The sequence below is a fragment of the Danio rerio genome, chromosome 7, assembly GCF_049306965.1.
Source record: "Danio rerio strain Tuebingen ecotype United States chromosome 7, GRCz12tu, whole genome shotgun sequence".
Lineage (NCBI taxonomy): Eukaryota > Metazoa > Chordata > Actinopteri > Cypriniformes > Danionidae > Danio > Danio rerio.
In genome coordinates, this window is record NC_133182.1 from 52,528,828 (window position 1) to 52,553,009 (window position 24,182).

At 36.2% G+C, this 24,182-nt stretch overlaps 1 protein-coding gene across 2 annotated transcripts in view; it reads right to left on the minus strand.

The window, feature by feature from the left end:
- The window catches only part of iqgap1 (IQ motif containing GTPase activating protein 1), a 120,240-nt gene that overhangs the window by 41,902 nt on the left and 54,156 nt on the right, over positions 1-24,182 (minus strand). For both annotated transcript variants that reach the window (XM_073905921.1, NM_001308966.1), the window contains 13 exon segments: positions 22,404-22,560; positions 22,220-22,297; positions 21,996-22,072; positions 16,697-16,764; positions 16,198-16,311; positions 15,835-16,013; positions 12,791-12,878; positions 12,537-12,700; positions 8,772-8,856; positions 8,406-8,569; positions 3,974-4,134; positions 2,207-2,331; positions 1,954-2,117 (listed from right to left, as the gene is read on the minus strand). In XM_073905921.1, the coding sequence (XP_073762022.1) occupies positions 1,954-2,117; positions 2,207-2,331; positions 3,974-4,134; positions 8,406-8,569; positions 8,772-8,856; positions 12,537-12,700; positions 12,791-12,878; positions 15,835-16,013; positions 16,198-16,311; positions 16,697-16,764; positions 21,996-22,072; positions 22,220-22,297; positions 22,404-22,560 (1,624 nt within the window).

Here is a 24,182-nt window from a genome sequence, read left to right on the forward strand (position 1 = left end):
AATTAAATGTCATCTATATTTATTACAGTTATTTAAAAAACTTATCTATTAAAACGAAGGTAGGAGGGAGTAGGCGAGTAATAGCCAGACAAAACAGAGACACTGTGAGCTTAGATGATGTCATCAGATTGAAGTCATGAGAAGAGCGAGACTTCCAGATAAGGTCATGCGGTTACTCTCAAAACAGAAACAGCACTACGTTTTGCAGAGTAAAGCTGTTCTTTTACATGCAAGCAACTTCCTGTGGGTTTCTGCCAAAATAAAAGCTCTGATGAATGCAAATTAAGGACAGCCATAAATATTAGTATTATCATTTTACAGCAGTACTGCAAAATAAATAATTATTATTATTCGTAGTGTAGCATAATAATAGCATTACTTTCCATTATTTTAAATTAAATATACACAAATTAAATACTTTAAACGCGTAACCCTACTTTCAGACCTTTCTAAAGATTTTAACTTCTGCAAAATGAATTCTACCAACTGATGACTAAAAATAAAGCTGCATCTTGGCTTAACAGATGGCTTTATACTATACTACTGTAAATACAACTATTTACACACAGCAGAGCATTTCCAAATATGTAATTTAATGTTTATTTATATATCGCATTTGTCGTGTATGGCCATACACCCAAATTACTTCACAATCATGGGTCCTCTCCACACCCCCACCAGTGTGCAGCATCTACTTGGATGATGCGACGGCAGCCACAGGACAACAGCGCCAATGCGCTCACAACACACCAGCTATAGTAGAGAGACAGTAATAGAGCTAATTCAGTGGATGGGGATGATTGGAAGGCCAAGATGAGTAAGGGCCAAGAGGAAATTTGACCAGGGCACTGGGGTTACACCCCTACTCTACTAAGCACCATAGGATTTTTTTTAAAACACAGAGAGTCAGGACCTTGGGTTATCGTCTCATCTGAAAGACAATAGTGTCCCCTTTACTTTTATTGGGGCATTAGAATAAACCACAGGTTGAGCGTGCCCTGCTGGCCCCACCAACACCACTTCCAACAGCAACCGAGTTCTCTCATGTTGTCTCCCATCCAGGTACTGACCAGGCACAGCCCTGCTTAGCTTCAGTGAGTATCCGATCTTGGGCTGCAGAGTGATATGGCAGTGGCTAATAAGCTATGTGCTAAATAAGGCTGTACAAAAACCTTTTGTTTATATGTACTGTGAAATCAACAGCAACTCTATTTTGTATTTTGTACAGTATTTTCCCCTGACATCAGCAAAGTTAGATCTGTAAACCTATCTCATGTTTAAGGCATGGGAGAAAATGCTATTGTGTGTTCAGAGAATGACACAATGGAAGAGGAATCAAATACTACACAAAAAATGGAACTGGATACAGGAGGATGAAAGCAGTGGAAGTAACTCAACATTGCTGAATGGTTCAAAATAAGTAATAAATACTAGAAAAACATTTTTTTTTTTTTTGCATTTACGGACATTATCTGTTAATAAATGTTATCCTGGATCACAAAAAACAGTTTTAGGTTACACAGATATATTTGTGGAAGTGGCCAAGTTAAAAAATTTAAAAAATTAAAAATAAATAAATAAATTGCTTTTTATTTTATCCCCAAAATCATTAAATATTAAATAAATATTATCTTCCATATAGATATTTTGTAAATCTCCTCACATAAAATATATAAAAAAATAATTTTTGATTAGTAATATGCATTGCTAAGAACTTTATTTCACAAATTTAAAGGCGGTTTATGTTTATGATATCGAACCCTCAGATTCCCAAGTGTTTTACATTCATATATCAGCCAAATATAGTCATGTGTCAACAAACCATACAATAAAGACAAGATTAATCAGCTTTGAGCTGACGTACAGTAAATTATCTCAAATTCCAAAAAGTGACAGTTTTTCTACAACTAGCGGAAGGGAATTTTAATAGAAAAGTATAATAAATGTACATACATGAGCCTTTTCTCTCCTTGCCTCCTGCAGTATATCATAATAATGTTGGGCCAGGGATGGATCAATATCTGTGAGCTTGGCAGCAGGGTTTTGTAGAGCAGCCATTGTTTTCTGTAGGTCACCCTCATCAAGAGCCTCGTTGATCTGACCAATAGCACCAATCCCTAAAAACACAAGAATACACAAAGAGTTTTCATTATGGTGAACGACATGAATTGGATCCATTCATGTTGAGGAAGTGAATGAAGCTCACTTTCGTGCTCCTCCAGGATGTTATTGTTGACCTGGTCCACACAAGCCTGGATGTCATTCCAGGTGAGGTAGTCACTTCCCTCCTCACGAGCCGTGGCTTTCAGACGCAACAGCTCATCGATGTACCTGCAGTGGATAAAACACACCAACTATCCATGAAGAAATTCACAAGTCTAATCACTTTCACTCTAGTTTGTATTTGTATTTACCCATTTAATCAACCATTAAATATAGAAATGATTTTAAATTTAAATTGATTTTAACATTTTATTATTGGTTTACAAAGCCGTTAATAATCTTGCTCTGTCCGTATACCCGATCATTTAGATCTTATGATCTCAATTTACTCATCGTGCCTAGAATAAAAAACGAGGTGATTGAGCGTTTGCGGTTGCTGGTCCTAAACTCTGAAACACTCTACCAATTCACATTAGACTTTCCCCCTCCATTTCTAGGTTTAAGTCCATTTTAAAGACATATCTATTTTCTCCCGCTTTTAATACTGCATGTTTTATTGCTTTTATTTGTTAAATGTTTCTTTTATATTTTGCTTTCTTCTCTGTCTTTAGTACTTCTATGTGCATCACTTTGGTAAATTTTGGTTGTTTTTAAATGTGCTTTGTAAATAAATATTGTATTGTATTGATGTTTTTCTTTGAAAATGTGAATAGAAAGTATGACGAAACCCAATTCTGTTCATCAGAAGATAGTTCAAACAATCAAAATGTCTGTTTTGTTGAAGAATGTAGCAAGGACTGATCGCAAGTTAGTTAAAGCAATTTCTAAATGACTGTATTGCTAAAGTTTGACAGTCCAGTGGACCGTGCAACCGTGTGACCTTCAGATAAAAGTCATTCCAGAGGAAGCTTAATGTCACCCACACATGATAACGTTAGCCTGATTTTCTGCAGAAATTTGATGGGGAAAGCTCACAAAAAAAAAAAAAAAAAAAAAAAGATAATTCCAAATTTTGCTCAATTAATTAATTTTTTTATTTTATTTTCAGGAGTTCATGTCAATGGTTAAATAAAATAAAAAACGTAGTCATAAATTTCTGTTAAACAAGTGTATATGGTTTGTCCAGTGTACTTGTGATGTGCACGTCACATAAATAAATAAAAATCTAAAAGCAAATTAATTGTACTGTACAACAAGTTGGCATGAATACACAGAAGTTTATTTATATATTTTTATAATAAACTATTATGGTTTTAAATATTTACACTGATTTATAACAAAATATTAATTCATAATAAATATATATTTTTTGTTTTCACTTGTGTGTGTCTGTGTGTGTATGCTTAATATATATATATATATATATATATATATATATATATATATATATATATATATATATATATATATATATATATATATATATGTGTGTGTGTGTGTGTGTGTGTGTGTGTGTGTGTGTGTGTGTGTGTATTTTTATGTTTTTAATCCAAAATGTTGTTTTCAATTTGGATTAAATGCAGAGGCTTTCTTTTTTATTTTGCTATACATTTTTAGCAGAAAATATTCTTAGTGCAATCAAATTCAGATGAAAAATCCTTAAAAATGCTGCCAGTGACTTACAATAAAAGGAAAAACATAGAGGGGAAAGAGTTATTTTTATAAGAAAAAACAGTATTAATTATTAAAGTATTAAATAATATGTTATTAATTTTAAAGTATTTAAAAAAATTAAAACCAGGAATGTGCATTAAAGCAACTGGGAACTGTTTTGACTGTATGCAGACAGTCAGTAATCCCTCATCCGCACCTCTGGGAGTACTCATCCTCTACATTGCTGAGTCCAGTGACACTGCTGCTGAGCTGTTTCCATATGGCAGCCCGATCGCCAACATCCAGCGCCTCATTGATCAGCACCACTGAAGACAGCATCTCAACAGCAACCACCAGCTCCGGGTGCGACAGAGAGCCCTGTTCAGCAAAGCGAAACACCAAAAATCACTCACACAGAGCTAAACACTTTCAGTTCAGCAACTCATGAAAATGCTTGCAAATATTTGACTGCTCTAGAACTTGCGCTCATAGGTGTGCAATAAAACACATACTCCCTGCTAAAATACCCAATCTTAGTAGTTAATTTGACAAGCGGAGTTAAATATAGGTAGGCTGAGCAATACAAATAACTGCATGGTTTAAGGATAGGTAGGTTTAAGCCTCTTTTACACCACACGCACGAGGAGTGAGAATAAGCAGCAATTGTTTATTTTTCAATGCACATTTTACCTGATTAGAGCATGAGTGTGGAGCCGAAGTAAATGTGCTGCGAACATGTCATCAGAGTCTATTTTTTTACACTTAATTAAAGCGACATGCATTGATAATGACCTAAAACACTCTGAATAAATTGATTATATCTACAGGTTTTTATAAATAAAATGTTTTAAAGGGACTTTAAAATAAACAATAAAACAACGTGAGGTATTTACTGTGCATTTTACACTTAAATCTGCTGTACTGTATATATACCCGCTTTTTATTTTTTGCTGCTGATTCTATTCGTGATACTTCTTTCCCACATTTAATTCTGAAGGAGAGGAGACCAATAAGATTGGAAGCACTTAAAAGATAACGGTATGAATATAATAAAACAAAATAACTGTGTGAGAATGCTGTATGCGAGGTCTCTGGTGACCTGTTTGTTCTGTTCTATCTTTTATTATTATTATTTGTGTATTTTTGTATCCATGTTAAAATTGTAAAAATAAATAATAAATAAAAGTAGAATAATACATTGATGCAGATTAAAAGTATTTATATTCATTCATTTTGTTTTTGGCTTCAACTGTATGATTAGAAATGTGTTTTAAAAAAACTCTCCATTAAACAGAAATTTAGGAAAAAATAAACAGGGGGCTAATAATTCAGGGGGGCTAATAAATCTGACTTTAACTGTACACCATACCCGTCAACCCTCCCGTATTTCCCGGGATTCTCCCGTATTTTACTGTTCTATCCCGCTATCATCCTGTAAAGGTATTTTCCCGTATTTCTCCCATATTTTCAGCCTTTCTCTGAACAACTGAGCCTCCCTATACGCAACCCATACCGCCGAAACACCAGGGGTCTCCTCTAACTCTAAAACGTGAGTCTTCTGTGCTTTCACTTTGTTTAGGAATGAAAACACTTATAAATAAATATTAAAAATGGCGCGATTCCATTTCCTTTTGATTAGAGGTGCCGTCGCCTATCCTATACAATCCTCAAAACAGTCATATAATGGTGCATGACTGTCAGCTGATGCCCTCCATAGTGAAAAACAGAGGCTGTTTGCTTTTTGAAGCGGAGACAAAGTCTGGCTTTTGGGTGCGTGTTTAAACAGACATACACACATAATTAATAATAATAACATATAAGGATGTCGATCTTGGTAGCTTTTTTTTTTTCCCAAACACAACTAATTTCGTCTTAAATGAGCATAAAAAGTAAGGAAAGCAGTCGAATGCTTTCATTATTAAGTTAGATTTGTGCATTTTTAAAGTGACACCTCTTATTTAATGTAAGGGGGTCCCTTATCATGGTGGGCATATCCCTTATTTTCACATCCCAATGTTCACAGGTATGCTGTACACGAACGCACGCACGTAAATAAAAAGAAAAGACATACATAGTTTGATCTGTACAGCACCAACAAATCAGGATGACAGAGCAGTCGGTGTCAGTGTGAAATCCAAATATATGCATGCTTCTTTTGCTCTACATGTGCACTACTTCTGCTCTGCTAGTGCATGCGGTGTGAAAGAGGTATTAGGGATAGTTCCTAGTTATTACCTAGTTTATGTAATGAATATGATAAGTACACAAGATGTACTGTACATGCAAAGGAGGACAGTAAAATAAAGTGCTACCTTTTCTGCTAGAAGCTACTGTCTGTAGTCACTACACATGTACTATGACATCACTAGCTATGTTTCCACCCAAAAATGCAAATTAATTTTATGCGTAAAGCTGGAATATCGCATAAAGGAATGTGCAAATATAGCACCTTTTCCATCCAATGAGTCAACAAAAACGTCATTTCTTGATTAACTGGTGCCAAAACTGCGGTAGGAGAAGCTGCGTCAATCTTTTCTTTAATTTAATAAATGGCTTGCACCTCAGAAGGTAATGCTGACACGCAGTGAATGAGCGGTGGCGTTTGAATGTTTGAGATGCGGAGCACAGACTCTCTCTAGTTTGGGAATAATTTATAAAATAATAACACTGATACTGAAATGATTACTGCATTTTAGAAAGACCACAACAACATTTCAGATGTTTTACAGTGTACTCAGCCTGCTGGTTTGTCCATTCACAAACATTTTTATCATCTTATAACAAAAATCACATGACTTTTTTAATGCACATGCTGGAACTTGTTCGGTAAAAGTGTTTCCATCATAGTTTTTGCGCATCTTATGAAATAAAAAGTTTATCCTACTCAGTTATGCGCATACGTGTTTTATGCACGTTTTCAAAATGTATGCACATCTTGGGATTTTCATCAACCGGTTTTCATGCACGAATCCAAAATGCGTATAAAAATAGGTGGATGGAAATGCAGCTAATGACTCTTTTTCCCTATCATTCCGAAGATAAAGGATACAATTCTGTAATCATTTACACATCCTCCACTTGTTCCAAACCTGTTTGAGTTTCTCCTGTTTAACAAAAAGGAAGATACACTGAAGAATGTAAGAAAGCAGCCATTGACGTTCATGTATGGAAGCTATTTTCCATCATTCTTCAGAATATCTGGTTTCGTGTTTAACAGAAGAATGAAATTCATCAAAGTTTAGAACCACTTGAGTGTGAGTAAATGGTTAAGACATTTTTGTTTTTGCGTGAACTATTCCTTTAACATATAAACAGAATAACTGTAAAGCTGTTTTGCTTAGTTGTTATACTTAACGTATATTTACATTGTGCATTACAAAGTTTACAGGTATAAAATACTTTAGTAAATCTGTTTTGTAAAATGTACTATATGTGCTGGGCTCAGAAAAGGAAATTGCTATTTCTAGGGAGCATGGACACTTTAAAAAAAAAAAAAAAACTTCATAATAAGATGCGTATTTATTTGCAAAAATAATTAACAATAAGATATTCTGATATTTTGTTACCGTCTTGTATTTTTTAGGTGAAGGCAATAAAGAAATCTGTAACTCTGATGCGCCATATTTGTGTATATGCAGCATTTAATGCTTGATGCACATATCAGAGCTTTCGGTTAAAATGGGGTTTCTGCAGGTTTGATTAAGTCAAATTTAAAAATTTTCAAGACCATAATGAATGAAATTTCAGACTTTAACAGGGCTAAATCTAAAGGATATTAAATGGAAAATATTGTTTTGGCTGATTAAAAAATAGTGGAAAAACCCAATCAAAAAAATTAAATTATTACTTAGTAACATATTTTAAATAATGTGTCAAAACAAGCAAACTCTAGTTGCAAATACTTGTACATTATGTCTAAATTTCAACATACTGTTTTATTCTCTCTCTTTTCTTTTTTTTTTTAAGACAACTTTAGCCTTGTTAAAAGTATATTTATTTTGGATTCTGAGTGAATGATCAAAAATATATATTTGTTGACTTTTGACCCAAATGGATTGAGTATAAAACTCCTGTTCAACCTAATGTGTTTCTGCTATAAATCTCTGCTATAAAAAAAGTTTCATGCCTATTTATAAATAACTTGTCCACTCGCCCTTTCTTCTGTAAAAAGTTTGTGTATACAAGGAAGATGATGTAAAGGGAAATATTGCTTTGTTATTATCATAAGGAATTGTCTTTTAATCCTTAATCTCCTTTCCTCGATTGGGGAGGAAAATACAAAAAAAAGTTTTATTTATTTTGAAGCCCTATTGTGTAACCCTATGTGGAAATTGGAAAATTAAGGCAGTTTAAAATGATTTAAGACCTAAAACACAATGTTTAACTTAAAGGGCCCTATCATACACCCGGCGCAGTGTGGCGCAAGGCGCGTCGCAAAAGTCTTTTGGTAGTTTTAGCTTGGCGCAAGAGTCGTTTTGAGGCGTTGCGCTATGCTGTTTAAATAACAAATGCATTAGCGGTCATTTGTGCGCCCATAGGCGTTCTGGTCTAAAAAGGGAGGCGTTCTGAGGCGTATGTTCTAGAGCAGAGTTATCAGAGCTCAGTATCATGCTGGAGTGAGCAGAGGTTGTATAGATGTGTGTTTTTACCTCAGCGCTTTGCTGCTGTAGACTGGACAGCTCTCTTTGGTACAGATCTGCAGCATTGGGGTAAACCTGCGGCAGCTGAGCGTCCGGGTTCATCAGCTCATGGACTGTTTCCTCTGCGACACCTTTTCTGATGGCTGCATTAATGCTCTCCACCGCCCGCAGCACTGACACACACATACACACGCACAGTGTTCATAGAGTGACAGCTTTATAACAGAATAAATACACACTTAAATGAGTAACAATGCAAATGATGTATTCTTCTCTAAGGCAATATTTTGTTATTATATACTAACAATATTTAGTTGTTTTACATTTCGTTTGTTCAAAGGAATGAAGGAATGCTGTATAGAGTACTGTACATACATCTTTGAAACTCTGCTGCCTGTGCATTGGCTGCGTTCACTCCGCTCTGTAACTCTTCTTTTATCAGCGGCTCTCCGGGTGCATTCTAGACATAAGGAATACACGCCAAATTGATGAGATACAGTGACAGTTTAGTTTATAGCATAAATTAAATGCTGTACAGTGAAGAACTGGTGTTTACCGGATAATAGAAGTGCAATGATTAATGATCTGAGGCTTATCCCGGTAACACTTTAGTTTAAGTCACAATTCATACTATTAACTACTGGCTTATAACCCACCTATTTTTAAGATATTAACTGTTTTTGTTGTTATTTTTGAGTATGATTTTATTCTACACACCTAATCTTACCCAAAACCTGAAGGCAAACCCTACTAAATATTAATACGCAGCTTATTAGCAGTTTGTTAACCTTATACCCTTATTAATAGTTTGTTAACAGCATAAACTGTGACAAAATAAAGCGTTACCGATATCAGATATTGCAACACTGTAATGCATAGGTGTCAAACTCAATTCCTGGAGGGCGGCAGCTCTGCACAGTTTTGCTCCAACCCTAACCAAACACAACTGATATAAATAATTAAGGTGTTCAAGAATCTTTTGAACAATCAATTATTTGGATCAGCTGTGTTTGATTAAGGTTGGAGCAAAACTGTGCAGAGCTGCCACCCTCAAGAAATTGAGTATGAGACCCATGCTGTAAGAAATCGGGTTGCGTACGTGTCTGTATGTGTACAAATAGCAATATGGTTTTACTGTATTTTTACCAAAGAAATACAGCCTTGGTGAGAGTGAGAGACATAAATAAATAGACACCTAATTATGATCATCACAATCATAAATGTTGTACTGATTAACTGACAACCACCCCCCACCCCAAAGTACTATCTATACTTACAATTTACTTCAAGGGCAAGTTGCTTTTTTTTTAAAGCAACACAAATCTCTAAAAGTAGGCATTTCTAATCCTGGTCTTGTGTTGCACAGAAACATTTTTTTAAAAGCCAATAACCAAAAATACTCTGTATTGGTCAAAATTATTCATTTTTCTTTTACGTCAAAATCATTAGAATAAATATATCAAAACTTTCTTAGTAATGATTATTAGTAATTAGTAATGATGGTTTAGTACCTTGATTACTAGTTTGCCTTGCTTAAAGCTTCATTTTGACTCTTTTAAAGGCTATTTTCTCAATATTTAGATTTTTAAATCCTCAGATTCTTGACATATACTGTGTATATACAGTATGTAAGGTATAATAATCAACAGCTTGCCATACGTTAAAGGATTTTAATGCAAGACGCGAAGTACATTAAAATCCTTTAACGCACCTCAAGCTGTAGATCATCTCGCTTATTCCATGATTATTTGCCAAGATAGGCATAAGTTTAAACTAACTTTGCTCTTTGCAGCACAATATTTGTCCGAATTTTCGTCAGTTTTGACATGTTAGATTTTCTAGTCCCTCCACTGAATCAGCAGTGACAGGCAGACAAATAGAGAGAGAGAAATCATAAGATGCGATTTCATCAATCTGATCACAGATGGACAAATAACACACTCAGTCACACCTGGATTGTGTTTCCAGTCACATTCCCAGCAACACATTTCTTTTGTCTACTTCCTACAACTTCTCTAATGAGAGAAGATCTGTATGTATATTGGCCTTTTCTTAACATTACCTTTAATACTGCGAAAGCTACCAATGGCAGACTTTCCATGATTTACCTTTCATAATAAACATACAAATCTCATAAAGTACCACATCAATTAGATATGCTGTAGGAATATGATACTTTAAGCATTGGCTAATGAAATTAAAGATAATTTATTTAATTTTCTATTAACTTATCAAATTGATAGACTAGGCAAATTGATCTCATGGAATTGATTTAACAAAAAGACTGCAATCCCTGCTTTAAGTAGAATAACTTTACAATTATTAAAAACACATTAATCTATACACATGAAATACAACATTCACAGAGTTGTATCTTATGAAACACCAGTCTAAGGGCACATAAGATGCATTTTGGAGAAAAAGCAGCCAAAGCCTATTTCAGAAATTTTGCAAAAAGAAAAAAAACAAACATATGGGGACAGGTAAGACAACACTCTGCTTTATTTTTCTTCTTTAAAGCAAAAGCAATCAGGCAAACACGCAGGATCAGTGTAATATTAGTTACATTATTTACGGTCATAAATTATGAAACTTATCTTTGCGATCTGCCAAAAAATACACATGAGAACAAATTAGTTCATATACTGACTGTTAAATACACCAAAGTTTAATTATAGATTAAGTTTTAAGAACAGAGATGCAAGCAGGCACGTGCACACATAGGGCTCAACCTGTACAGTGCACATTCCCTTTTTAGTCTTGGATAGAAAGTGCCCTTCCAAAATGACCAAAAGTGCCCCCGCGACGCGACACACCCTCCGTCCCGCCCTTCAGTAGGCGGTAGGCGCGCGACAACACCGCACTTGAGTACGCGCGCTCAACCCCCCTTCCCCCACTTCACAGTACGCGCGCGACAACACAGCTGATCAGAACAAACGTGACAACACCGCTTTTCATTACGCGCGCAACAACAACCAAACCACCCCCCTCCCCCCCACTTTACAGTACGCGCGTGACAACACAGCTGATCAGAACGCACGTGACAACACCGCTTTTCATTACGCGCGCAACAACAACCAAACCACCCCCCTCCCCCCCACTTTACAGTACGCGCGTGACAACACAGCTGATCAGAACGCACGTGACAACACCGCTTTTCATTACGCGCGCAACAACCAAACCACCCCCCTCCCCCCTCCCCCTCCCCCAAGCTCTTCTAAAAATTTATCCTGCACATGCCCTTTGGACGGTCTCTGCACGGGCCTGGATGCAAGAGATCAGATGCAGCAGCAGGTCCTAAGATGGTCTGGCAGATATAAAGCTTTGCTTTTTTCGCAGAGTTGCCAGAGTTACCACCTGCAGCTCAGAATTGAACATTTTTAAAGACGTACTAATCTTATACATAAACTCATGATTTAAGTTCAAAATGACTATATTTTCACTTGAAAATATCCTAAAACATGATTTTTTGGCCTAATTTACGAGTATTTTTCTAATTATGTGGTTTTCCCATCTGCCATTAACAGTACTCATGCAGTTCCACATGCGGGTTCTATGATAACTACAAACGTTTGGTAGAAGCGCATTTATTTCGAACAGTGATCAAAACTGAATGGAACTATCTGTATGTTTCAACAAAAATAATGCACTCCATACAGCCAATCAGGATCAAGAATTTTAACAGAGCATGGAATAAATAAATATTTATATATATATATAAATCTTAATCTCAAAAAAAACTCTTATGTCTGGTTTTGTGGTTCAGGATCACATTTGAGAATCCTGATGGAGGAGTGCTGTTATTGCAGGATATCTTTATGCCACATCAGCTGTTACTATGGAGATTTCTTCTTAAGCTGTAACACTAGTCCATAAAAAGCCTAGTCATCAAATAGACAGGTATGAATGACTTCAAATAAGAAGTATAACCAATCTGTCCGTTTAATGGCTGTTTTTTAACTATTGCTAGACCTCTATTAGATTTTTAATGATCTCCCAAATTTAGCCAGAACATCCATGTTTGGACATCTACAGTCTTTTTAAAGTTGCTTGTTGGGTATGAACTGCGAGACCGAAGTGTACGAAACCAAAGTGTTAGCCAAACAGTGGCAACCTGCACTAAGCAGCAGAATGTGTTACCTGTTCCTTCTGCTCTCGATCGGCCAGCAGTTGTTTGAGGTACCATCCCTTGTTCTGAGCCTGAAGTGACTGCAGGCCTAACGCAGGGGTGCGGAGAGCCTCATACAGCTTGTCCTCATCCCCGCTTAGCAGGGCCTTTTCTGTCGAATTCAAGGCTTTGGACACTGAGAAACAGCAGAAAAACAAGTTCACTTCATTTGCCTCAGAAGAAGCTGAAGAACTAGAAAAGAAGATGAGTGAGGTGCTCTACATACAATTGACTTTGTTGATGTTTCCCTGGATTTCAGCATGTGTGAGCAGCTCATCGTAAATATCTCTTTCAGCCTCTGCATTCTCTCCAATCTGCACAAAAGACACATGCACACATATGATTAATTTACTGTATAGCTTCATACTATTACACAATAGATATAGTGCTGTGAAGTGCATTGAAATGTGCATTTTTATTCAATGTTTGCCAAAATCTCAACTGAAACATAAACAGAGGGCAAGACAGAGTAGCCCCATGTTATTATCACAGCTCTACCAATGAGAGTGGTTGAAACTGAGTGCATCAAATGAAAAGCAAATGAGAAGCATTTGAAGGGGGCGGGACGTGCTTTAGATTGGTCAAAAGATTTAATAAGAAACTGAAGTGAGTTGATGCAAAAAACAACTGTTGATCCATTTAGGTGTAAAAATCTAACCGCAAGCTTGGGATATTGTTTATATCTACTAAATGCCAATATTGTCATCGTTTTAGAGGACACTAGCTCAGACATGCATACTGATACTAAAAAAGTCATTTTAATTTCATGTGACCTTTAAAACCTTTCAGTAATTTTTTGTGTAAATTTATTAAATAGGTTTTGAGTTGTGGTGAGGTTATGCAGCCAGTCAGAGCATATTTTGGCTATAAGTGATGGTGTGGTGTTTACAGTACTTCTGAACACCAGCCAAACTTGCACAAAAACCAATGCTATTATAAAGGAAACGAGACAACAATTGAGTGCAATCGAATGACTAATAAAGGCTTTATATTTAATTTTAAAATGTTTTGTTAAACATTCAAAATGTAGGCTTCTAAATGCATGTTAATGATATGGTAATATCATGGTAATTGCGTTGTGTTCTTTATTAAGTATTAAGTTAATTTGTAAGAACTGATTCATGAAATGTTACATTTAAAAATTTTAGCATGTTTTTACAAATAAAATCTGAATATTAGATGTAAAACAAGAGTTTTTGGACTAACTGAAATGTGTTAAAACTGACATACTGTATTAAAATGACTAAAACTGACATAAAAATAAAGGCAAACAAAATATACAAATAAAATATACATAAAAAATAACATATAAATGTTCTTTTTAACTGATTGCACCATGAAAAAAAAAGTTATTTTATGCTTAAAGATATTTATAACAGATGAAAAATTATCAAAAGAAAAAAATACATTGCATATAGTGGGTAGTAAATGTATTTGACTTAATATTTAGTTAGATCATGTGTGGATTATGTTCTTGTTTCATTATTTTGATGCATTCTCATATTTCTAGACTTAATTACATGCTTTTCATGTGTATTCTAATAAAACTATTGCTTGCAATAGGATGCTAGTCGCTTCTTGCCACTACTCACGCATTACAACAGCCTTCACGACACAAAGTTCAGTACCACATTTTTGGTCATAATTCATGGTATTAACAAACCATTAACTAGCACTACTAGCTTAATAAATGACTAATTAGCTGTTTATTAATGATAAGTAAGGTAGATGGGGTTTAGATATTGGGTAGGATTAGGGATGTGGAATAAGATCATTCATTACATCTACTAATGAACAGTTTGGCCCAATACCAATTCTACTCCTTAGTCCTTTCCTTTAACTCAACAGAATTGGGACACCCCGACCGCTTCACATGAATAGGCAAAACAAGGGGTTGGGGTGTCCCAGTTCTCTTTAGCTTGAAGGCTTAGGGCTAAGGGAAAGGGCTAGATACCCGTTTAAATTAAGATTTTTCAGAACCACACTCGAAACCAAGAGGTAAGAAAGTTTCCCAGAATATATCAGCTACAACAGCAGCATAGCTGCACAAGGAAGGAGATGCACAAATCAGTATTTTTGTCATTAATATGAACAACAACAACCAAAAAAAAAAAAACATTAATTTTAACACATTCTAAACCACGTTTTTGTTTTACCGTCATGCTTAAAAAAAAAAAAAAAAGATCTAAAAGATAAAGATAAAAAAGATAAAAGATAAACAAAAATGCTAAATTTGGCTATCTATAATCCATAATCAAAACTCCTGTACAGCAGTCCCAAAACATTCTGTCACTCGATGACACTGGAATACCCTCTCAGAAACGTATTGTGGCTGGGAATGACCTTTTTACAGTGTCTGCTAAAATGTTAAAGTTGTTTTTGGTATTTGCGCATAGATGAGTATGGTCACTATGTAAATGCTCAGTACAGTTATGATCTTACCACATTATATCGTTATGATAACATAATATATGCCTTCAGTGATTTCCTGAAGATAAAAAACAAAAAAAAATAACACAACAGGAGTAACTACAGCAGTCGTGATCGTCAATCTCATTTGAAGTAAGAGATTGAGATGACATATGATGACGTGTGCAGGTGGTGTCCTATTTCTTGGGGGTAGATTTTGAAGCCCTTCCCCTTAATACTCTGTTTAAGGGCCAAGGTGAAAGGGTAGGGGTACAAAAATAGAATTGGGATTGGGCCTTAATATCTTAATAATATTCAGATAATAACCCAGTAGTTAATAGCATGAATTTCTGACCTAAACTAAAAAGTGTTACCCAACTTTCTAGGTTGTGGCTAGATTGGATATGGTTGCGGATGGAAGCTAACGAGAAATAGTTATATTATTTAATACATTTCCCATTTATTGTATTTTATTAATGTCTACCACCACACCAACCCTAAACCTAACCATCACAGAAACGTAAAAACAGTAGTTGTACAGCGTATTGTTTATGCTATCTATTAAATCACCCAATAAAATTGTATTTTTAACACCTACACACACCCCAACCCTAAACACAATAATCACAGTACTGTAAAGTATTAATTATTGTTATTCAGTGTTCTTAAAAAAATGCTGCTATATTGATGTGCATATCACACTTTTGGCCGGCTGCATGTTCAATTTAGACTTTACCCATTTTACAGTCTAGTTATGCTAGTCACTAAGTTTTTGAAGAGATATGATATGTACATATTGCAAAAAACACCCTTAGTAACTCAAGTACAACAAATCTCTTAATAGTAGAGTGCAGTTCGTACTCTCTTTCGGGAGTTGGCCACTTTCTCACTCTTGGCCTGGAACAGGGTGTCCTGGTACTGCTGGGCAGCGCTTTCATCCAGCTGCAGCAACATGGCGTTCGGGTTTCTCATGGCAGCTAAAGTGCCCTCAGGAACTCCATGGTCAATGGCATCATTGATGGCGATCACAGCAGCATGCACTGAATCGTTACAACAAAAGATAATGCAGATATTTTGAGCTCAGAGGGATGTAAAACAGATCGTAATTACTGTGCTGTTAAACTCTTGGCTGTACAAGTTAAGTCTAGTAGTTTATTGTTTGCGCGGGAAGGATCTGTGCCAAAGAGCCAAGAGGAATTTGACTTTTGAAAGCGTGAAACTCACAGGCTGCTTCGTCCACTGATAACTCGTTGGCTAAAATCCCACCGATTTTGCTGAAGGCTGGCATTTGAATGTTGTATTTCTCTAATTCGATCTTCATGTTGTTGATCTCCTCCTCTGAAAAGATAAAGGACAGACTCAGCATTGCAAATATTAGTGAAAATGGTGATTATTTGGCTTTATGTTATGAATTAGGTTTTTATTATTTTATACTGTATGACTCTGGATAAATTCTGCTGGGTAACCTTTTAGAAGGTAATCTCAGCTGAGCGTTTTTCCCCTCTTTGATGGAGTCGGCTGGACATTGTTCTCAGCAAGTCTGGTAAATAATGTTCTCCATCCAGGGACTTGGCAGGCGGTTTGAGCCAGCCAAAATGGCAGGAAACCCTCAAACAATTGATAATGCTTTTCACATTGAACACAGCTCCCAGGAACAGCAGCCTTTCCAGATCATACCATATAAAATCCAGGCTTAGTTTAATACCGTGATGAGTTGACTCACCTGTGAAGGCGACCTTGCCATACAGGTCTGTAATCTGGGGCGCAAGACCAAGTTTAAACAGGTAGAGGCTATAGAGAAAACAGAAAGTCATTATAAAGATGCAATTCCTAGTGGAGAGTTATCTGTAGGTGTGTCAGAGTAAAGGTGCAACTGGAATAAAGAGAGTCAAGTGTTATCTGTGTGACTTTTACATTTAACACATATTACTTTTTTATTACCCACTACAAAAGACTCACAGGGCGAATCAGTATCCTTTCACCCCACAACAGGCCTCGGCCAAATTCTCACTCCACAATGCTGTTATTTCCTGTTTTTGAAGGGCAGATTTATAGTCGGGTCTGCACTGAGCTGGAATGTGAGAGTTACAAATGGCAGGATTCTCTAGCCTCATGTAATAAGCCTCTGGATAAACCAGAACAGGTTTTCTCATTAATTCTGACTTGGTAATCCTAAGATGAGTGCAAATGCAAATCAAAACTCACACAGCCCCATACTGTTGTGCTTTTAGGCATGTTTAAGATAATAAAAAAAAAAACACACACAAAAAATATTCAGGTCTAAAGATGCATTATGTCTGAGATTCCAGTTAGATATAGGCATTTATCTGTAATTAGTATCTATCTCCAGTGAAAATGCTCAGTATAGATACTATTAAAATTAAATTAGCATGTAGTAAACACATAAAACTAAACTAAAAATCTAATTTTCCTTTAGCTTAGTGATTATTTATCAGAGGTCACCACAGCGGAATGAACCACAACGAAACATCTAATAACACGAAATCACTCATTTTAAACAGGAAGAGTCAGAATGAAGTGACTGATTAAATCCCTAAAACAGACTTGAGTATATATATACACATTTTTAAAGGTTATTTTAACATTGTATGTTCACCATTCAGAAGACTCAGTTAATTGATCAAAATACAGTAAAACCATAATATTTCTAAATAATACAACAATTTAATATGAGTTTTAAATATTTCCGCGTTTAATATTTTAAATACAATTTAATGACAGGACGGCCAGGCTAAAACATCAGCATCATTCTAATTCTAATATTTAGTGTTGCAAATGATACATTAGTCCTTTGCTGCTGGACTCTGCACAAAAGTTTTACATTTCACATTTATGTACACTCACCAGCCACTTTATTGGGCACACCTTATAAGTATCGGGTTGAACCCCCTTTTGCCTTCAGAACTGCCATAATCCTTTATGGCATAGATTCAACAAGGTACTGGAAATATTCCTCAGAGATTTTGGTCCTCATTGACATGATAGCATCACGCAGTTGCTGCAGATTTGTCAGCTACACATCCATGATGTGAATGTTTTCCACCACATCCCAAAGGTGCTCTATTGGATTGAGGATCTGGCGACTGTGGAGGCCATTTGAGTACAGCAAACTCATTGTCATGTTCAAGAAACCAGTCTGAGATGATTCACGCTTTATGATATGGCGCGTTATCCTGCTGGATGTAGCCGTCAGAAGATGGGTAGACTGGGGTCATAAAAAGATGGACATGATCAGCAACAGTACTCAGGTAGACTGTGGTGTTGACACAATGCTCGATTAGTACTAATGGGCCCAAAATGTGCCAAGTAAATATCCCCCACACCATTACACCACCACCACTAGCCTGAACCACTGATGCAAGGTAAAATGGGTCCATGTTTTCAAGTTGTTGAGGCCAAATTCTGACCCTATCATCGGAATGTCGCAGCAGAAATCGAGACTCAGCAGACCAGGCAATGTTTCCCTAATCTTCTATAGCCTAATGCTGGTGAGCCTGTGTGAATTGTAGCTTCAGTTTCTGGTTCTTAGCTGACAGGAGTGGCACCCAGTGTGGTCTTCTGCTGCTGTAGCCCATCCGTCTCAAGATTGGACATGTTGTTCGTTCAGAGATGCTCTTCTGCACATCTCGGTTGTAACGAGTGGTTAGTTGAGTTACTACTGCCTTTCCATCAGCTCAAACCAGTCTGGCCATTCTATTCTGGCATCAACAAGGCATTTTTGCCACAGAACTGCTTCTCCCTGGATATTTACTCTTTTTTTTACAGACCATTCTCTATAAACCCTAGAGATGGTTGTGCGTGAAAATCCCAGTAGATCAACAGTTTCTGAAATCCTCAGATCAGCCTGTTTGGCACCAACAACCCTGCCACGTTCAAAGTCACTTAAATCACCTTTCTTCCCAATTCTAATGCTCGGTTTGAACTGCAGCAGATTGTCTTGACTATGTCTACATGCCTGACGGCATTGAGTTGCAGCCATGTGAGTGACCAATTCGAAAATTGCGTTGACAAGCAGTTGGACATATGAATGTATCTAATAAAGTGGCCGGTGAGTGTGTATAGAAATCTTCTTTATTATTATTATTTATCTCAGTTTATACTTATGTCTACTTTATCGCATGCCTATCTTTTTATATAAATTAAACTTTATTGGCATTCAGTGTGGGCAGCCAAGTAAGAATTGTATAGGGAACCTTTTCCTTACTGTGCATATGACAACAAGCACTTTAAAGCTGATTGGTTGCTCAAGAAATCTTTTTTTATTAAATGTCTTTTTAACAATTTCTTATTAATGTCTGTTCTTAGTTTTCTTTGAAAATTAAGTCTTAAGAACATTGTGTGTCATGGTGTAGTCAAATAAACACAGTCCTTTTAATTAAACAAAAAATTAGTAAACGATCTTACAGACATCAACATTTTAATGGTGGTGTGGATAAACATCCCAGTGTGACACATATGAGAGAATCATATGGGAAAGGGTGTTTAATCACTTCCAATTATAGTTTTGCATGCTCTACTAGTTTGTATCATCTAGGTTTGTAAGTTATAGTTTGTAAGTTAAGGAACATTTACACTGATAACTCAGAAGTAATGGTATCGCTGCTCCAGATGCAGAGTTAGCAGTGCTTTGGCGGTGTTAGGCGGTTAGCCCTACATTACACTTACAGTGTGAAAAGATGCAGTGTGATAAAGTTGCGACTAGAAGCTAAGACACCAATCACATGCCTCAAGATTCTTTAAACAAGCTTTCGCTTCACTGGTTGAGTAGAAAAAAAATGTCAAATGGTGTCAAAAAACATGTCAACTGGAGCAAAAGAACAAACTATTTGAATCTTATCTTTACAGTCCAAAAAGTCCTTTATGGAGAGGAAAAGCTTGATAGAAGGCACTATAAGATGTATACTGTATGATTTATGGTTGTGCAGTGTTGGCTGTGTTCATCTAACAAAGACACCAAAACTGTAATTATACAAACAGATTAGGGTTTAGGAATGTGCAGGGTGAAATGTCAAGAGTATAAATACCCAGAATGGTAAATTATGAGCAGGGCGAAATGCATATAATAACCCTGGATTACTTTAACCCAGGGTTTAAAACGATGAAAAGTCTGATTTTGTTATTAGATAAACTCTACTGCTGTACACTGTAACAAAAATAGTTAAGCTGCATTGGTTCTTATGCTGAGTTCACACCAAAAGCAAATTTGATAACACTTTAAAATAATGGTCAATAAGTTAAATGTTAATATATTTACCAATATGATCTAAGGGTGCTTTCAGACCTAGACTTTGCTCCGGAACCTGGCGCATTTCCCCAGTTAGCGCTGTTCGTCTGGCATGTGAATCCAGCAATTGCGCTCGGATCAGCACCAAACCAATCGGTCCGAGATAGCCTGAATGAGGTGGTCTCAGCTCGTTTGAAATTAACTCTGAAGTGTATTAATTGTAGTGAGAAAGCAATATGATTTGAACCAGGCTATGTCACAGTGTATTATATGGCTACATAAAGAGAGACTTATAAGTAAGGCGGGACGTCATCATTCCTACCGGTAAATGCGTGTTTCATGTTAAATACGAAAGTGAAAGCATGCTGAACTATTAACAAGAGCTGTTTATTTGTTACGAAAATTGACCGACCGTGGTCTTGGTTTATCTGTTATTTCTCTCTATAATGTAAAGCCTATAATGCATAATAAACAAAGTCTTACAGAGGATTTAGCCTATATTTGGTGACAATGTCTATGGGTGTCACCATTCAAAATGAAAGTGCAGCTTGTCGCTTATAATGTCTTATTGCTTATCATCATCAATTAAAATAAGGACGCCTGACAGCTGAGCAGGACTGAAAAATAAACCCTCAAACCAATGTGAGGAGAGTTAACTCACACATGACTTTTTTTTTTAGCTATTTTGGTCCATTTAGAAACTTTTGCCGTGTGAAAGTGAACTGCAACAAAAACAAAAATACACATTGTAATTTTAATCCCTGTTTCGGAATGAAAGAATTGATCTACAGGTGTGAAAGCACCTGGACTATTCTCAGACTTCGACTGACGAAAAAGCTGAAATTCCATGACATCTAAAGAATGGAAGAAAAATAGGCTATTGCTGTATGTACTTATATATTAATAATAAAATTTCAAAATAAAATGTTGAAATAACTTTAAAATATTTTTATTTAAATATAACTTCCATGACTTAAATCGCCACTATACTGCAAAAAAGTATATGATATAAAAAAATGATGACAACAAATGTTTTAACATTTCTTTAACTCAAAGTTTAACTCAATGTGTTGAGGACTATAAACGTTGATTTCATTCAACTTAAAAAATATTGCAGTGTATGAGAACAACAACTTTACCTCAGGTTTTGGAAAATTTGACATTTGAGAAGTTGCAAATGCTACAGCAAATGGCCTCTCCCATATTTAAAGTACTTTTACACACTTTACATTTATCTGTTACTTTCATCTTAACACTTTGGAGTGGTCATTTTGAGGCCTGATTAAATAATGCATTATTAAAATCCCAAACTTATGATTGTTAACATTAGTTAAAGCACTGTGAGTTAACAACAACTAACAACTTAATCTTCATTAAAATGTTAACAAAGCCTAATAAAGGTTACTATAACAAACTTATCTTTCATTCTTTGTTGATGTTAGTAACTGCATTAACTGACATTAAGTGTTACCAATACATATTGAAGTATTCACATGAGTAGACAATGCAAATGCAAGAATGGGGGCGAATTTCCATCGGGTGGTGTGAATGACGTGAAACTGAACACGTCCAATTCACCATAAGTAAAAAATAAATAAATAAATGATTTAAAATAAACTTGAGCAGAAAATTAGTGTGAGGCGAAAAAAAAACTCCCCAGCAAGTAATCTAGAGCAATGTTGAGATGCTTCCCGTCTGGTGTGTGAACCCAGCATTATAGTTGGCTGCTCCCTAACACGAGTTTTCTGAATGAGCCCACAGTGACATATTAGATTACCTGAGAGCATGTATGCAATAGATACAGCGTGGCATGTTCTTCCTGTCATAGATGTCTGTTGTCTCAGGATAGAAAATCTAACGTGGAGAGACAAAAAACATGTACTTTGATGAGACCGAAGGCAGCACTGTTGCCAAACATGGAGAAGAAGCTGAGAGGCAAGCTCTGTCATGTCTCGGTAAAGCTGAAGAAATGCCGCTAATGACAGATCCATGCAGACTCACCTTAGGGAGGCCCTTATCTGTCATTGCATTCAGCCACTGGATGATATTGTCTGTGTGTCTGAAATGGAGCCCAGTGGCCTACAAACAAGACAAAGCAGAGGGGGGAAAAGAAAGGAGTAACATTTTAATTCAAACCGTCTGCTATTTCCGTCAGAGCTCCTGAAAGAAATAAAGTCAGTCTCACCTTGTAGCGTGTTTGTTCACGGTCATAGATTCTTTTGAGAGAGACCACATTGGGGGCAAAGAAGTTTCCCAGCTTGGCCAGATAAACGCCGTTCCTCAGGCCCTCCTCCAGCTCAGTGGTGGGTGGGAGATCCTCATTCAAACATGCTTCAATCCATCTGAAACAACAGATTTGGCATATTTAGCAGGGCAGTCTACACTAGAGTATACATGTTAATGATCCTAAAAATGATATAGTTGATGTAGGTTGTTAACAGAGTTAAGGCTATATGATAAAACTGTAATTATAAAGGTATAATTTTTAATTGTTACATATCATACAATATCATGGCTGCACAATACTGGGTAAATATGTGATATTGCTGTTGAGTGTGGCGATTAGGCTTAGGCCGATAGACTATGCCATCGTCCATCGCTGATGGCCAATAGACAACACGATGCTGAGCTGGCATCGCCGATCCTTCGCCACGCCCCCGTCGCAAACCCGCTCGTGTAAAATACACACTAACGCCCCGTTAACACTAATATGTCTTAGTGTTAAAATGGCATTTATGAACGAAAATAATCCACAACCACACCGTGTTTTACCTAGCATATCTGAACAGCCCTTTGTCCGCTGAAAATGCACATCATGCAATCACACACACACACAGCCACACACACCGTCATGCGCTCCTCTGAACTCCAGAGAGCAGTGCACGTTGGACAGTTAATCAAGGATGTACCACTGGATTGCGTCCCACTATAGCTGTTAAACGTGATATTTAATTAATCTCGTCTTTATCTAATGATTCTTCTGTCTTTTGAATCTATCAGGTAACATGTCACAGCATCAGTACATTGCTTCAATCTTTCACACTTGTACTTAATAATTTTAGTGAAAACCTCAGATACTGTTGGTTGTGCACCTTTTTTACCGACCAACCTCCTGCAGAAAAAGTGATTGTCAGGTGGTAATTTGTATGCAACTTATCTTTATTTATTTTTGATTTGTTTATGAGTAAAACAAAGACCATGCAGGTCATGTAGTTGAAATGGTAGGCTACAAATAATTTATTCGTTATGAATTAATTAATTATTCATAAATAATTCATTCACCTCCGCCTATGACGATGAAGGCATCGTCCATCGCGATGTTTCACATCACACATCGTACGATGCTAAATTGGTCGTCATCACCCAACCCTAGTGGCGATAACAATTTTTCCAACAATATAACTTGCAAAACATTAAATTATGTTATCATCATTCCAAAATAAACAGGTAATAGATATTTTTTTAAGCTAATTAAATTAAAAAACTATGTCAAGATCCAAACATTTGGACTTCAAAGCTCCTACAAATGACTGAAAACCTGCATCTAATTGGCTGTTGTAATTTTTCCTCGCCTCTCTCCCATCATTAGTGTTAAATTTCAGCTCTAGGTTGGTCACAGCAACCACTGGAGAGGTGAGGATAAAGACAGTAAAGGCAACATCTGATTGGTCAAATCTAGATAACAACCCATGGATGAAGCACACAAATGCTTGGCACATAAAATGTAAGTTTTTGCACTTCTCTGTGATATGGATGTTGCATATACTGTTATTGTGATAATTGATATATTATGCCCTATATTTTATCGTATCCTATGATATCGTATCATCATATCACATATTATATGGCATTGCATTGTATCGTATTGTATCATATATCATATCATATATATGGTATATCGTATCATATATTTTTAGGTCAGCAAAAAATAGCATGCAATGTTGCATTTTAAATGGCAAAAAAA